Source organism: Mobula birostris, chromosome 6 (assembly GCF_030028105.1).
Source record: "Mobula birostris isolate sMobBir1 chromosome 6, sMobBir1.hap1, whole genome shotgun sequence".
NCBI lineage: Eukaryota > Metazoa > Chordata > Chondrichthyes > Myliobatiformes > Myliobatidae > Mobula > Mobula birostris.
The window spans coordinates 164,690,416-164,707,011 of record NC_092375.1 but is presented as its reverse complement, the minus strand read 5'-3'; the positions used below and the strand labels follow the sequence as shown (position 1 = coordinate 164,707,011).

Genomic DNA, 16,596 nt, shown 5'->3' with positions numbered 1-16,596 from the left:
ATACCTCTATCAAATCTCCCCTCATTCTTCTACGCTCCAGGGAATAAAGTCCTAACCTATTCAACCTTTCTCTGTAACTGAGTTTCTCAAATCCTGGCAACACCTTTGTAAACCCCTCTGCACTCTTTCAACCTTATTTATATCCTTCCTGTAATTTGGTGACCAAAACTGCACAATACTCCAAATTTGGCCTCACCAATGCCTTATACAACCTCACCATAACATTCCAACTCTTATACTCAATACTTTGATTTATAAAGGCCAATGTACCAAAAGCTCTCTTTATGACCCTATCTGCCTGTGATGCCACTTTTAGGGAAATTTGTATCTGTATTCCCAGATCCCTCTGTTCTACCACACTCCTCAGTGCCCTACCATTTACCTTGTATGTTCTTTCCTTGTAAGGTTTTTCCTTCCAAAGTGCAATACCTCACACTTGTCTGTATTAAACTCCATCTGCCATTTTTCAGCCCATTTTTCCAATTGATCCAAATCCCTCTGCAAGCTTTGAAAACCTTCCTCACTCTCAACTACACCTCCAATCTTTGCATCATCAGCAAATTCGCTGATCTAATTTACCACATTATCATCCAGATCATTGATAGAGATGACAAATAACAATGGACCCAGCACTGATCCCTGTGGCACACCACTAGTCACAGGCTTCCACTCAGAGAAGCAATCCTCCACTACCACTCTCTGGCTTCTTCCATTGAGCCAATGTCTTATCTAATTTACTACCTCTCCATGTATGCCTAGCGACTGAATCTTCCTAACTAACCTTCCATGCGAGACCTTGTCAAAGGCCTTACTGAAATCCATGTAGACAACATCCACTGCCTTCCCTTCATCCACTTTCCTGGTAAACTCCTCAAAAAACTCTGATAGATTGGTTAAACATGACCTACCATACACAAAGCCATGTTGATTCTCCCTAATAAGTCCCTGTCTATCCAAATACTTGTAGATCCTATCTCTTAGTACTCCTTCCAATAATTTACCTACTACCGACATCAAACTTACTGGCCTATAATTTACTGGATTACTTTTAGAGCCTTTTTTAAATAATGGAACAACATGAGCTATTCTTCAATCCTCCGGCACCTCACCTGTAGATACCGACATTTTAAATATATCTGCCAGGGCCCCCGCAATTTCAACACTAGTCTCCTTCAAGGACCGAGGGAATACCCGGTCAGGTCCTGGGGATTTATCTACTCTGATTTGCCTCAAGATAGGGCGCCCATTCAGAACAGAAATGTGAAGAAGTCTTTTTAGTCAGAGGGTGCTGAATCTATGGAATTTGTTGCCACGGGCAGCAGTGGAGGCCAAGTCATTGGGTGTATTTAAGGCAGAGATTGATAGGTATCTGAGTAGCCAGGGCATCAAAGGTTATGGTGAGGAGGTGGGGGAGTGGGACTAAATGGGAGAATGGATCAGCTCATGATAAAATGGGGGAGCAGATTCGATGGGCCGAATGGCCGACTTCTGCTCCTTTGTCTTATGGTCTTATGGTCTAAGATAGCAAGCACCTCCTCCTCCTCAATCTGTATAGGTTCCATGACCTCACTACTTGTTTGCCTTATTTCCATTGACTCCATGCCAGTTTCCTTAGTAAATACGGACACAAAAAAAACATTTAAGATCTCCCCCATTTCCTTTGGTTCCATACATAGCCGACCACTCTAATCTTCAAGAGGACCAATTTTATCCCTTACTATCCTTTAGCTCTTAATATACCTGTAGAAGCTCTTTGGATTATCCTTCACCTTGACTGCCAAAGCAACCTCATGTCTTTTAGCCCTCCTGATTTTGTTCTTAAATATTTGTTCGTACTTCTTATACTTCTCAAGCACCTTATTTGCTCCCTGTTTCCTATACATGTCATACATCTCTCTCTTCTTCTTTATCAGAGTTCCAATATATCTTGAGAACCAAGGATCCTTATTCTTATTCACTTTGCCTTTAATCCTGACAGGAACATACAAGCTCTGCACTCTCAAAATTTCTCCTTTGAAGGCCTCCCACTTACCAATCACATCCTTGCCGGAGAACAACCTATCCCAATCCATGCTTTTTAGATCCTTTCTCATTTCTTCCAATTTGGCCTTTTTCCAGTTTAGAATCTCAACCCGAGGACCAGATCTATCTTTATCCATGATCAAGTTGAAACTAATGGTGTTATGATCACTGGAAACAAAGTGTTCCCCTACAGACACTTCCGTCACCAGTCCTAACTCGTTTCCTAATAGGAGATCTAATATTGCATCTCTCTAGTTGGTACCTCTATATATTGATTTAGAAAACTTTCCTGAATGCATTTTACAAACACTAACCCATCTAGACCTTTAACAGTATGGAAATCCCAATCCATGTGTGGAAAATTAAAATCCCATACTATCACAACTTTATGTTTCCTGCAGTTGTCTGCTATCTCTCTGCAGATTCGCTCTTCCAATTCTCGCTGACATTTAGACGGAGATGTAACATAAAGATTTTTACTCCTTGTGTATATGAAGATGTAAATAATAAAGTCAATTCAATTCATTTAGGGTTGAAAAACATGGCATATTTGTTGTATATTTTAAAAAAACAGGAAGTCACTGACTTAAATAATAATAATAAATAATAATAAAGCCCAAGACTGGATGATTGTGGAGTTATTGTTTTACATGAGTTAGGTAAAAGCACTGCAGATTCCCTAAGAGGTAACCACCAGAGTTCTGTTGATTCAGGAAAAATTCCCTTAGATTGGACAGTTATCCAATTCATTCTACCAGCTAAGAGAGAGAAATACCAGTGAAAGTAAGACCAGTTACTTAACAGCAAACTAACAAAATGCAATTAAACTGCATTTTCTGTGTCTGATAGAAATAGTATGATAACATTTTACTGCATGCTTAATAATTCACCAGCAAAGGAAATGTAATATCACATCACAAGTGGAATAAAGGAAATTACAATGGCATGACAGGGGAACTGGCCAAACTTGACTGGAAAGGGACACAAGCAGGAAGGACAGCAGAGCAGCAATGGCTGGAGTTTCTGCAAAAACTGAGGGAAGTGCAGGACAGATATATTCCAAATAAGAAGAAATTTTCGAATGGAAGGACACTGCCGGGGCTGACAAGTGAAGTCAGATCCAAAGTAAAAGCTAAAGAGAGGGCATACAAGGAAGCCAAAGCTAGTGGAAAGATAGAGGATTGGGAAGCTTTTAAAACTTGCAGAAGGAAACTAAGAAGGTCATTAGGAAGGAAAAGATGAATTATGAAAGGAAGCTGGCGACTAATATCAAAGAAGATACTAAAAGCTTTTTTTAAATATATAAAGGGTAAAAGAGAGTTGAGGGTAGATATAGGACCAATAGAACAGGGGTCCCCAACCTTTTTTGCACCACCAACTGGTTTAATATTGACAATATTCTTGCAGATTGGACTGGATGGTGGGGGGGGGGGGGGGGGGAGCGGTGGTGTTAATCACAACCAGAATATAGGTGATAAGTCAACTATACGTCACTTATAAGTGGCTAATACACTCAATTTTGTTTCTAAAAGAGTTTATCTAACGAATTTAATATTAAACACACAGTGCATATTTTCCTTGCATGAATATTGATAAGTCAATAGCATCATAACATTTTAAGTAACGTTTGGATATTAAACACACAGCACATATTTTCCTCATATGAACATATAAAATCATTGCAACACACCAACATTGCTAAATCAGTGGGCGCCCTGGGCTTGTTTTCCTGCAACAAGACGGTCCTATCAAGGGGTGATGGGAGAGAGCGATACTCGAAGGGGGTTCCTTATGTCCAGTCTATTCCGCAATTTAGAAATCATTGCAGAAAACTCCGCTTCGCAGCGATATGATGTTGGAAATGGAAGCAACGTTTTCAGTGCTTTCGTGGCTATCTCAGGATATTCAGCCTTGACTTTGATCCAGAATGCCGGCAGAGATGTTATGTCAAACATACTTTTCAGCCCACTGTCATTTGCAAGCTCAAGGAGTTGATCTTTTTCCCGCACAGACAAGGATGATTCACCGGGGACATTCACAAGTGGGTCACGGACCCATTCCTTTGCACATCTTGGGTCACTGATGACCTCGCGTGCGTTCAAGTTTAACAGTGCGTGACAGGGAATGAGGAAAGGTGCAGCTGATTCATATCGTTTCATATCGCCAAATCATACCATTTCCTCGTGGCCCAGTAGCACATGCTTTGCGGCCCGGTATCGGTCTGTGGCCCGGTAGTTGGGGACCACTGCAATAGAAAATGGCGCTGGAAACATTATAATGAGAGACGCAGAGATGGCAGAGGAACTGAATGCATATTTTGCATAAGTCTTCACAGTGGAAGATATCTGCAGTATACTGGACATTCAAGAGTGTCAGGGAAGTGAAGTATATGCAGTGAAAATTACGACTGAGAAGGTGCTCAGGAAGCTAATGGTCTGAGGGTTGATAAATCTCCTGGACCTGATGGAATGCACCCTCAGGTTCTGAAGGAAGTAGCTGGAGAGATTGCGGAGGCATTAACAATGATCTTTCAAGAATCAGTTGGTTCTGGCATTGTACCGGATGACTGGGAAATTGTAAATGTTACTCTGCTATTTAAGAAGGGTGGGAAGCAGCAGAAAGGAAACTATAGACCTGTTAGCCTGACATCAGTGGTTGGGAAGTCGGTGGAAACGATTGTTAGGGATGAGATTACGGGATACCTGTAGGCACATGACAAGAAAGGCCAAAGCCAGCATGGTTCCTGAAAATAAAATCCTGCCTGACTGACCTACTGCAATTTTTTGAGGAAATTACAAGCAGGGTAGACAAAGGAGATGCAGTAGACGTGGTGTACTTGGACTTTCAGAAGGCCTTTGACAATGTGCCGCACATGAGATGCTTAGCAAGATAAGATCCCGTGGAATTACGGGGAAGTTACTAGCATGGTTGGAGCATTGGCTGGTCAGCAGTAAACAGAGAGTGGGAATAAAGGGATCCTATTCTGGCTGGCTGCCAGTTACCAATGGAGTTCCCCGCTGCCAATGGAGTTCCAAAGGGGTCGGTACTGGGATCGCTGCTTTTTATGATGTATGTTGGTGATTTGGACTATGGGATTAATGGATTTGTGGCTAAATTTGCTGAAATAAAAAGATAGGCGGAGGAGCAGGTAGTGTTGAGGAAACAGAGAGCCTGCAGAGAGACGTAGATAGTTTAGGGGAATGGGCAAAGAAGTGGCAAATGAAATATAATATTGGAAAGTGTATGGTCATGTACTTTGTTGGAAGAAATAAACAGGCAGACTATTATTTACATAGGGAGAGAATTCAAAATGCAGAGATACAAAGGTACTTGGGAGTCCTTGTGCAGGATACTGTAAAGGTTGACCTCCAGGTTGAGATGGTGGTGAAGAAGGCAAATGTAATGTTGGCGTTCATTTTGAGAAGTATAGAATATAAGAGCAGGGATGTGATATCGAGGCTCTATAAGTCACTCGTGAGACTACTGTTGTGTGCAGTTTTGGGCTTCTTATTTTAGAAAGGATATACTGACATTGGAGAGAGTTCAGAGAAGATTCACAAGAATGATTCAACGAATGAAAGGGTTGCTCTATGAGGAATGTCTGGCAGCTCTTGGGCTGTATTCCCTGGAGTTCAAGAGAATGAGGGGGGGATCTCACAGAAACATTCCAAAAGTTAAAAGGCCTGAACGGATTAGATATGGCAAAGTTATTTCCCATGGTAGGGGAGTCCAGATCAAGAGGGCATGACTTCAGGATTGAAGGACATCCATTTAGAACAGAGATGCGGAGAACTTACTTTAGTCAGAGGGAGGTAAATTTGTGGAATTTGTTGCCACGAGCAACTGTGGAGGCCAAGTCATTGGGTGCATTTAAGGCAGACATAGATAGTTTCCTGATTAGCCAGGGCATCAATGGGTATGGGGAGAGGGAAGGGGAGTGGGGATGACTGGAAGAATTGGATCAGCCCATGATGGAATGGTGAAGCAGACTCGATGGGCCGAATGGCCTACTTCTGCTCCTATAGCTTATGGTCTTATGGTCTCATCTTTAATTTTTAAAAGTTTATTTAGAGATACAGCGCAGAAACAGCCCTTCCAGCCCAACAAGCTGCACTGCCCAGCAACCCACTATTTTTTTATAGGTTACATATAAATAGTGGTGTCAAAACGGTTGTTGTACATGTCTAGTGTGGTAGTGTAGTGGGTAGTGCTTGTCCCTCTCACTTTCAGCTTCCACCGCTGGTTAGCAGTCCTGTGAAAAGGAGAGCTGAATGTGTAAATCTCTCTCTGCCAGTACATAGCCTCTCCAATAGCAAGCCATATGTAATGCCTCCTCACAGTGACACTTGGAAACTGAGCTCCTTTTGGACTCAGGCTGAACTACAGAGGAAAGGGAGGAGCTCTGGCCCCTGCACAAGTAGCACATGGGCCCACCGGTGGGAGGAGACGCCCTGGTGCTCGTGAACCAGATCACCAGCTATGAGTAAATAGCCCCAATGCCTCGTGGGCAGCCTCGGGTTATGGGAGTCAACCCAAACAGCAAATCCGGAGTGGAGCCCTTAAGGCGGCTGGTTGTCATTGAACATCTTTCTGGCAGCTCCTGCAGCCAAGCTAATGTCGAATGTATTGCTTTATAAGCATTCCTTTGGACTACACTGATGAGACTGCAAGGGGGATCTTGACGACTGGGTATCTCAGGATCTCCATACCTTTCGCCCAACTTGTGATGACGATAAGCATCACCTATTGCCCTTCGTGACACACAGATGACAACCATATATAAATATAACATAAATTTACATACCAGAAAGTGGTGAAATCAACAATGTGGACCGGGAACCATTGTTTAGAATTTAAAGGTGCTTATTTCTTAGACACCTTTATTTTTAGCAATGACAAACTCATTGTTGCAAATATAGAGATGCTGGAAGTTTCTTTAGATATATTCACCAATTTCAAATCTGAAAAGTGCATCAGTAGTCAAAAGCCAAGTAGATATCAATTATACCAGAGCAAGTTCGTCATCTTGAAGAGGAGCTTGATGGTAGGCTGAAGAAAAGTAAACAGGGGAACAGCAAGCACTGACTGAGAGTCATGTAGCAATCTTGAAATTTGACATGGAAATTGAAATGTACTTGGTGTTACAATTTCCAAAGAGTCCTTCCTCATGGAAATATTGAAATGAATTATTTGAAAAAAATCTTTTATTTTACTAACCTCACTTATTTCTTCCCTTGTGGTACAGTAGTGTAAGTTTGCTTCCAGTTCTTCTACCTGTTGGTGTGCCTTTGCACTCCACAGGGCACTGCCACTTTCTAATTCTTCAAGCTGTTGCTGAAGAGAGACCACTGAAGCCTGGATGAATTTCTACCGAAGGAAATCAGAAAGATGAACAAGCTTGGCATTGGATGTCCAAATCTGAGTAAACAGAGTGACTACTGTGCAATTCAGACTTAACTTACAGAATGCTGTGTAATAGAGATGATGTCCATTGCTAATGTGACGGACAAGTTATACAAATGACACACATGTGCTTGATTTTCTTGATGTAGTCTGAGTTGGATCTTAGCTTGACTGCTGTTGTCTGGGATTGTCAATATTTCAGGATATTCTAGCTCTCCTGACTCCATCATATCCTGGAGCTGAAATAAAATCCATTAAATTATATTTCATACCAAAAATTATGATAGGTGACTAAAATAATTGGGCTAATTAAGTAGACCTAATGTAAAAATCAATTACAAAATGAAATTACATTGAGAACATTTCACATTTTGACAAATAATACATCCACTTTAAACTGTGCTCTTCGAATTTATCAAATTTGGGTAGCACAATGGAATGGTTAATAGATCTGCTGCCTCAGAGTACCAGTGACCCATGTTCAATTCTCAGCTCAGACGCCATTGCCTAGAGTTAAACGTTCTCCCTGTAACTGTATGGGTTTACTCTGGTGGCTCTGATTCCTCTCACATCCCATAGATGCACGAGTTTGAAGTCTAACTGGCCACAGTAAATCTTGTCTGTAGGTGAGTGATAGAGTCTAGAGGAAAATGATAAGAATGTGGAAAGGATAAAAAAGAGATTAATGTAGGATAAATGAAAATGGATGATTGATCATTAGTGCAGACTTGGGGGAGGGGCACTGAAGGGGCTTTTTCTATGAAGTAATTCTCTATGACTCAGCAAATTTCCAAAAATAACTATTTACTTAATAATAACTAAAATTGTAAGAATTGTTCTTGTTTTACAATTCCCATATTTCCAGAGCAAAGCCACTCGAGTTTTATTGTCAAATGTACAAGCAGATATCAGCACACGTGTAATGAAAAATTTACTTGCAGTATCATCACAGACACATGGCATCTAATAAGTAGCATTCTCAAGAATAAAAAAATGTAGATTACGCATATTTTTATAAGAAAGAACCCAAAGAACAAAAAAGTCAATTTTTGCACAAAGTGATCAAAAGTGCAACTATCATACCAGTGCCAAGAAGAGCAGGATGAGCTGCCTTAATGACTATTGCCCAATAGCACTCAGATCTCCTGTGATGAAGTGCTTTCAGAGGTTGTTCATGGCCAGAATTAACTGCTGCCTGAGCAAGGACTTTGACCCATTAGAATTTGCCTACTGCCACAACGGGTATTTAGTGGACGCAATCCAACTGACTATCCAGACTGCCTTGCAGTGCCTAGACAACAGCAAAATATACATCAGGCTACTGTTTATTGATTACAGCTCAGTGTTCAATACCAACATTCCCTGAGTATTAATCATCAACATTCAAAACCTGGGCCTCTGTACCTCCCTCTACAATGGGATCTTTGAGCTCCTCGTTGAGACCGCAGTCAGTACAGATCAGTAGTATCTCTTCCTAACTGCAATCCACAGAGGCACATCCCAAAGACACGTGCTTAGCCAACTGCTCTGCTCTCTCTACACTCATGACTGTCTGACTAAGTACAGCTCAAATGCCATTTATAAATTCACAGATGACTCCACTGTTGGGATAATATCAGATGGCGACAGGGTGGCAGAAGGGAATGAGTTAGACTGGCTGGTTGAGTGGTGTTGCAACAACAACCTAGCACTCAACGTCATCAAGAACAAGGGATTGATTGTGGAGTTCAGAAAGGACAAGACAGGAGAACACACACCAGTTGTCAACAGAAGGTCAGTAGTGAAAAGAGTGAGAAGTTTCAAGTTCTGGGGGGGTGTCAATGTCTCAGAGGATCTATCCTGGGCCCAGTATATTAATGTAATTACAAAGAAGGCACACCCAAGACTGCTTCGTTAGGGGTTTGAAGAGATTTGATTTGCCACCCAAGATTTATGTACATTTCTATAGATGTGCAGTGGAGAGCATTAAGACTGGATGCATCACAACGTGGTACATTATCTAGGTTCCAATGCACAGATTGCAAGAGGCTGCATTCTCAGCCAGTTCCATCCTGAGCCTGACCGTCCCCACCAGCGGGCACACCTTCAAGGGATGGTGCCTCGAGAAGGTGGCATCCATCACTAAGAAACCTCACCATCCAGGACAAGCTCTTTTCCCGTTACTATAATGGGGAGAGGTACAGACTCACACTCAGTGATTTAGGAACAGCTTCTTCCCCTCCGCCGTCAAAGCTTCAGAAGAGCTCGGGAATATTACCTTGTTATTCCTTTATTTGGACTGTATTTTGTAATTTATAGTAGTTTAATGTTTTTGCATTATACTGCTTCCACAAAACAACAAATTTCACACTATTTTAGACAGTAACAATAAACCTAATTCAGACTCTGAGAAACTAACATTCCATGCCTTTATCATCCTTCCTTTGCATGCTAATGCCTTGTTAGTTTTGCTCTCCAGTGTATTCTCTTCAATCGTATTTAAATTATATTTAATCCCATGTCTTTATCCCATTTTACTTTCATGTTATCTTTTTATTGTTGTTTCTCATCTATTGTGCTGACTGCAATCTTCAATTGTGCTTACCATGTCCAAATCCAAATAATTATAATTCAAAGAGAAACTTGAAACAGCCATTGAGCTCAGGTATCACATGCATACCCTTTACCTATTGCCAGACTTGAGCTATCAAAACATTCCTTTAACCCTTAGCAACACGGCAGCACAAAAGCTCAGCTAGTAGAGCTAGCTGTCTCATAGATCGGATGACCCAGCTTCATTCCTGATCGCCAATGCTGCTGTGTATAATTTGTAACTTTTCCCCATGATCAATCATGTGGCATTTTCCCCACGTGCTCCAGTTTCTTCCCAAATGCAGGTTAGCTGGTTAATTAGCCTCTGCAATCTACCGTGGGGTGAAATCTTGGGTGGAGGTGGAGGAATGATGGGAATGTGTGGAGAAAGTAGGAAAAAGGAATAACTAATGTGGCATGGGGTAGTTCTAGCTCCATCATGGAGAGTCCAGAGCCAGTCTGTGAAAGGAGGAGGATTGGGCATGGGGCTAGAAACCTCATCCAGTAAAATCCAAATGCAACGAAAACACCAGTGGAAGCTCTGAAGATATCATCACTGGGAGAGGAAGGATACACCACAAAGATGGGCTGCTCCTGGGAAAACTTGAAAGACTGGCCCAGGACAGAGTACTCAGGCAAGCTGCCGTCAGTAACCTATGCCACTGCAGGGGTGATGGGTTCACTCCCTGGCATAGACTCAGTAAGCAGTAAGAAAAATGGCATGGTAGACATCACCAGCTTCTGTTCTTTCTCCCCCTTCTACTGAAAAAAAGCTTTTATCAGCCCCAGTTAGATTTAATAAATGGTATCGTTGCCATGGTCTCTTTGTTATTAACTTTCAGAGGCTCCTTATTCCAGGTACTGCTGTATAGGTTCATGGTGAGCTTCCTTAATAATTCACAAAGTGAATGAGATGAGGGCTTTCCTAAATAAAAGCTGAAGAATATGCAAACATCACCAGCCACAAGTGCAGAAACTCCAAAGATCTACCTCGAAAGGGAAATCAAGTGGTCCTTACTCACTAGTAAACTGCTTATTCATATTTTTTTTTGGCAGAACTCCTTGACTCCAAATTCTGTTATATCCTTGATCCAAATGTGGACCCAGCAGCTTGTTCTGGCTCAGTCTGAATCCTGTAGCTTCTTTGCCACCACTTTGTTGGTTTATCTTTATCACAAAGGAGTACAGAAAGGGGACACTTCATCACCTTCCTAAGAGTAATTGGGGATAGATAATAAATGCTCGTCTTGCTATCAAATCTTATTATCAATCAATTAATCATTCAATAAATCGATAGATAGGGAAGTAGAAACGTGTCATTGGCATTTGAGCACAAAACTTAAGCATCAAGGCCTGCAGTTTGCGGCAACACAGATAAAGAAGCTCTAGGAGATGTGGACTGTAATGTGAGGTTGGAACTCAGAAGACCAGTGTTAATAGGACTGCAGAGAGGCTGGTGCACGCCTAAAGTACACAATATGGAGTGCCCGGGGAATGGAACTGCTTTGAAACCAATAATAATGAGCAAATATTTAAAATTTCCTCCAGAAGTATTGTAGATTGTCTCAGGTGGGTTGAGGAGTGCAATAGCCTAAATTTTACTCACTTTCTTTAACAAGAATAACATCATGTTGGCATGCTACTCTGCTTTGCATTCCATATCAGGTTGCAGAACTGCCCTACATAAGTAGACTTATGAAAATATGCCCCTCTATAATGGCACAAACCCAGAAAAAATGGTAGGAGCTAATTAGTATATGTCAGTGGCAGATCCATGGTATCATTTAACCCAGTACAAGTGGCATTTATATACCAGTCCACTTACGAGTGTCAGGAATATAATAACAAAGAAACTCTTTGATGCTGTTGAACCCATATAAATTAGACCTGGTGTCAGGGCAGTAAGTGCATTAATTTCAATGGAAAGAAATGTCTACAAGGAAGAAAATAGGTTTCAGTGAATTTATATATTTTTAATTAAGATAGTGAAATTATTTTAATTGATATTGTCAGGAGAGTGACAACTTGCAGGGTGGGAGTCATTTGAAAGCAGCAAGTCTCATCAGAACTGAGTCTTATTTGTGCAAATAAATAGAAAAGCAATGTAAGCGGATTGGCCATTGTTGCAGTGGGCCAGTGTTAGAGTAGCCAGGCTTTGGCTCAACTGGTTTCAGCAAGAGCAGGCCTGGGCTCAAGGTATTAAGTGTTTTAGAGTCATTTACTTGATTGCAGAATTTAAACTTAAGAAGTTCGATCCAAAGGTATAACAGGTGTAGGCAAGATGGTAGTTAAAGCAGTGAGATGTGGGATTGCAGGGCACCTCACAGCCTCACTGATGACTACACCTGCAGGAAGTACAACCAACTTCAGCACCTGACTGACAAGGTTAAGGAACAAAAGCTGGAGCTGAATGTACTCAAGATCATCTGGAAGGGTGAAAAAACTCATAGATAAGAATTGTACTGAAGTGGTCACACCCAGAGTGTGGGTTTAGACAGTAAATGGTTGACCACTGGAGGAAGTAAGGGAAGTGAGCAGTCAGTGCAGGGTTCCCCTGTGGCTATTCTGCTCAGCAACAAGTATATCCCCTTTGGATACTGCTGAGGCAGAATGATCTATCAGGGACAGAAGCAGCAGCCAGGCCAATGGCAATGTGGCTGGCTCTGAGAGTCAGCAGGGAAGGGTAAAGTCAGGCAGAGCGGTAGTGATGGGAGACTCAATAGTCATGAGACCATAAGACATAGGAGCAGAAGTAGGCCATTCAGCCCATCGAGTCTTCTCCACCATTCCACCATGGGCTGATCCAATTCATCTGGTCATCCCCACTCCCCTGCTTTCACCCCATACCCTTTGATGCCCTGGCTAATCAAGAACCTATCTATCTCTGCCTTAAATACACCAATGACTTGGCCTCCACAGCCATCTGTGGCAACAAGTTCCACAGATTTACCACCCTCTGACTAAAGTAATTTCTCCGCATCTCAATTCTAAAAGGATATCTTTCAATCCTGCAGTCATGCCCTCTTGTCCTAGAATCTCCTATCATGGAAAATAACTTTGCTATATCTAATCTGTTCAGGCCTTTTAACATCCGGAATGTTTCTATGAGATTCCCCCCTCATTCTCCTGAACTCCAGGGAATACAGCCCAAGAGCTGCCAGGCATTCCTCATACGGTAACCCTTTCATTCCTGGTCGGGAGGTAGACAGCAGATTTTGTGGCCATGAAAGAGAAGCCAGGATGGTGTGTTGCCTCCCAGGTGTTAGGGTCCAGGATGTCTCAGAGAGGCTGCAGAAGATTTTCAAGTGGTAGGGGGAGCAGCCAGAGGCTGTGCCACACATTGGCACAAATGGCATAGGTAGTAGGGGGAAGAGGTCGTGTGCAGTGAGCACTAAGACTTAGGGAAGAGGCAGAAGAGCAGAACCTATGTAAGAATTGCAGTCAGTGGGATGAGATGAAGTGCAACATGGGGGCAAAATTGAAAAGGGTGACAAATCCAGGAGAGAAGGTGTTATATTTAAGTGGTCATGGTGTACAGAATAAGGGAGATGATCTTGTAGCACAATTAGAAATTGGCAGGTATGACATTGTGAGCATCACTGAATTGTGGTTAAAAGAAGATCATAGTTGTGAGCTTAACATCCAAGAACACACCTTGTAATGAAAGTACAGGCAGGAAAGCAGAGGGGTTGGGTGGCTCTTTGGGGAAAAAATGAAATCTAATCCTTAGAAAGAGGTGACATAGGATTGGAAGATGTAGAATCCTTATGGGAGATAGAAGAGGCATGTAATAAGGGCAATGTTACAATAAACATGGGGGATTTCAATATGCAGGTAGATTGGGAAAAATAGGTTGGTGCTAGCTCCCAAGAGGGAATTTGTAGAATACCTACAATATGTTTTTAGAGCAGGTTGAATCCACTCAAGGAAAAGCAATTCTGTACAGGATGTTGTGTAATGAATCAGATTTAATTTGGGAGCTTAAGGTAAAGAAACCCTAAGGAGACAGTGATCATAATATATTAGAATTCACACTGTAACTTGAGAGGGAGAAGCTAAAGTCAGGTGTATCAGTGAAGTAAAAAGAATTACAGGGGCAAAAGAGAGGAGCTGGCCAAAATTGATTGAAAGGGGACACTATCAGGAGTGAAGGCAGACAGCAATCTATGGAGTTCCTGGGGGCAATTTGGAAGGCACAAATTCGAAAGGGAGGATGAGGCAACCATAGCTGACAAGGAAAGTCAAAGACAACAAAAATTAGTGGGAAATTAGAGTATTGGGAAGCTTTTAAAAACCAACAAAAGGCAACTAAAAGAAAATGTGGGAAAAGATAGAATACAAAGGTAAACTAGACAATACCATAAACAAGGCTACCAAAAGATTTTTCAGATACATGAAGAGTAATAGAGCAATGAGAATGGATATCAGACCACCGTAAAAGGATGCTGGAATGGTGGTAACTGGGTTAAAGAAATGGAAGACGAACTTATTTTTCACTGTAGAAGATACTAGCAGTATGCCAGAAATTTGGGAGTGTCGAGAGGCAGAAATGAGTATAGTTGCTATTAAGGAGAAGGTGCTTTGGAATCTGAAAGTTCTGAAGTCACATGAACCAAATGGACTACACCCAGGGTTCTGAAAGAGGTAGCTGAAGAGATTGTGGAGTAATGATCTCTCAAGAATCTCTAGATTCTGGGGGACTGGAAAATTGCAAATATCACTCCATTCTTTAAGAATTCTAGGTCAGTTAGCCTGACTTCAGTGGTTGGGAAGATGTTTGGAGTCCATTATCAAGGATGAGGTTTCCAGGAGGTGCATGTTAAAGTAGGCCAATATCAGCATGGTTTCCTCAAGGGGAAATCTTGTCTGACAAATCTGTTGGAATTCTTTGGGGAAATAACAAGCAGGACAGACAAAGGAGAGTCAGTAGATATTGCTTACCTGGATTTTCAGAAGGCCTTTGACAAGGTTCCGCATGAGGTAAGAGCCGATGGTGTTACAGGAAAGAAAACAACATGGATAAAAGATTGGCTGCCTGGCAGGAGGCAAAGACTGAGAATAAAGGAGATTTATTCTGGTTGATTGTCAGTTGTCTATTGGTGTTCTGCAGGGGTTGGTATTGCAACTAATTCTTTTCATGTTATATATCAATGACTTGAGTGATGGATTTGATGGCTTTGTGGCCGTTTGCAGATGATACAAAGATGGGTGAAAAGGCAGATAATATTGAGAAAGCAGGGAGGCTAGAGTGGGACTTAGACAGATTAGAAGAATAGACAAAGAAGTGGCAGGTGGAATGCAGTGTCGAGAAGTGAATGGTATGCACTTTAGGAGAAGAATTAAAAGCATAGACTGTTTTCTAAGTGGAGAGAAAATGGAGTCCTTATGCAGGATTCCCTTAAAGGGCAACTTGCCGGTTGAGTCGGTGGTAACGAAAGTAGTTGCAATGTTAGCATTCATTTTGAGAGGAATAGAGTATAAGAGTAAGGATGTGATGCTAAGACTTTGTAAGATATCGGTCAGACTGTAATTGGGTATTATGAGCAGTTTGGGACTCTTATCTAAAACAAGTTGTGCCGGCATTGGGGAGTGTCCAGAGGAGGATCATGAGAATGATTCCAGGAATTAAAGGCTTAATGTATGAGGAGCATTTGATAGCTCTACCTTGTACGTGCTGGAGTTTAGAAGAATGAGGGGGGATATTATTGAAACTTATCAAATATTGAAGGGTCTAGATAGATTGGATGTGGAGAGGATGTTCACTATAATGAGTGAGTCTTGATCCAGAAGGCTTAGCTTCAGAATAGACAGTTATCCATTTAGAATAGAAATGAGGAAGAATTTCTTTTGTCAGTATGGCACTACTGTAATTACATTCATCATTACAGAACTGAAACGTACTTGCACATTCTCACATTACATTCAAGTATTTAAATTTGGTGCAGACCTCTTGAGTTGTATGATGAAATTTAATCGCCATGAGGAGGAGCATTTCATAATCTTTTATTTTATTCTTTACTTGCTGATGAACCTTAATGAAATCCATCATTTTTTCATTTCTTTCCTTTGTAGAAACGCCTTTCAATGTCCAAATCTCTGCTGTTTTTATTCTGTATTCCACCTCAGCATTCAATTGCTAGTAATAAGGAAAAAAAGCACTATTTTAATATTGCAGAATGAATAATTTACAGTAAATTGCAAAAAATGACATAACATTCCAGTACTTGACTTTCAGAGAGACTTTCACATCAGATATTTCAATCATGTTAAAGGTCATTGGATTCAGATTAGATTTTATTATGTTTAAACAACTTTCTACATACAGTAGGACCACCTTTACTGCAAAACATATTCATAATGAAAACAAAAATAAAGAAAACTTAGTTACAACTCTAAGGAAGAAGATTAAGTACACCATTATAAAAGCTATTATTAATGTTCAGTTTACTAAATATTGGAGAGAATCTTAATGACAGCTCACAAGATATTTTCAAGAAAAAGAAAAAAATACATTAAACCTATGTTACTTCCAGCTCCTATCTTCTATAAAGACCCAGCTCTCCTCCATTGCAACACTTAACAGCTCCAATGATTTTCCAC

General features: G+C 41.2%; 1 protein-coding gene across 2 annotated transcripts in view; it reads right to left on the bottom strand.

Moving 5' to 3' along the window:
* The window catches only part of ccdc141 (coiled-coil domain containing 141), a 142,616-nt gene that overhangs the window by 38,109 nt on the left and 87,911 nt on the right, over positions 1-16,596 (bottom strand). For both annotated transcript variants that reach the window (XM_072261776.1, XM_072261777.1), the window contains exons 15-17: positions 15,944-16,132; positions 7,485-7,664; positions 7,240-7,389 (exon numbers count right to left, since the gene is read on the bottom strand). In XM_072261776.1, coding sequence (XP_072117877.1) covers positions 7,240-7,389; positions 7,485-7,664; positions 15,944-16,132 — 519 coding nt within the window. The remainder of the gene's footprint in view (positions 1-7,239; positions 7,390-7,484; positions 7,665-15,943; positions 16,133-16,596) is intronic.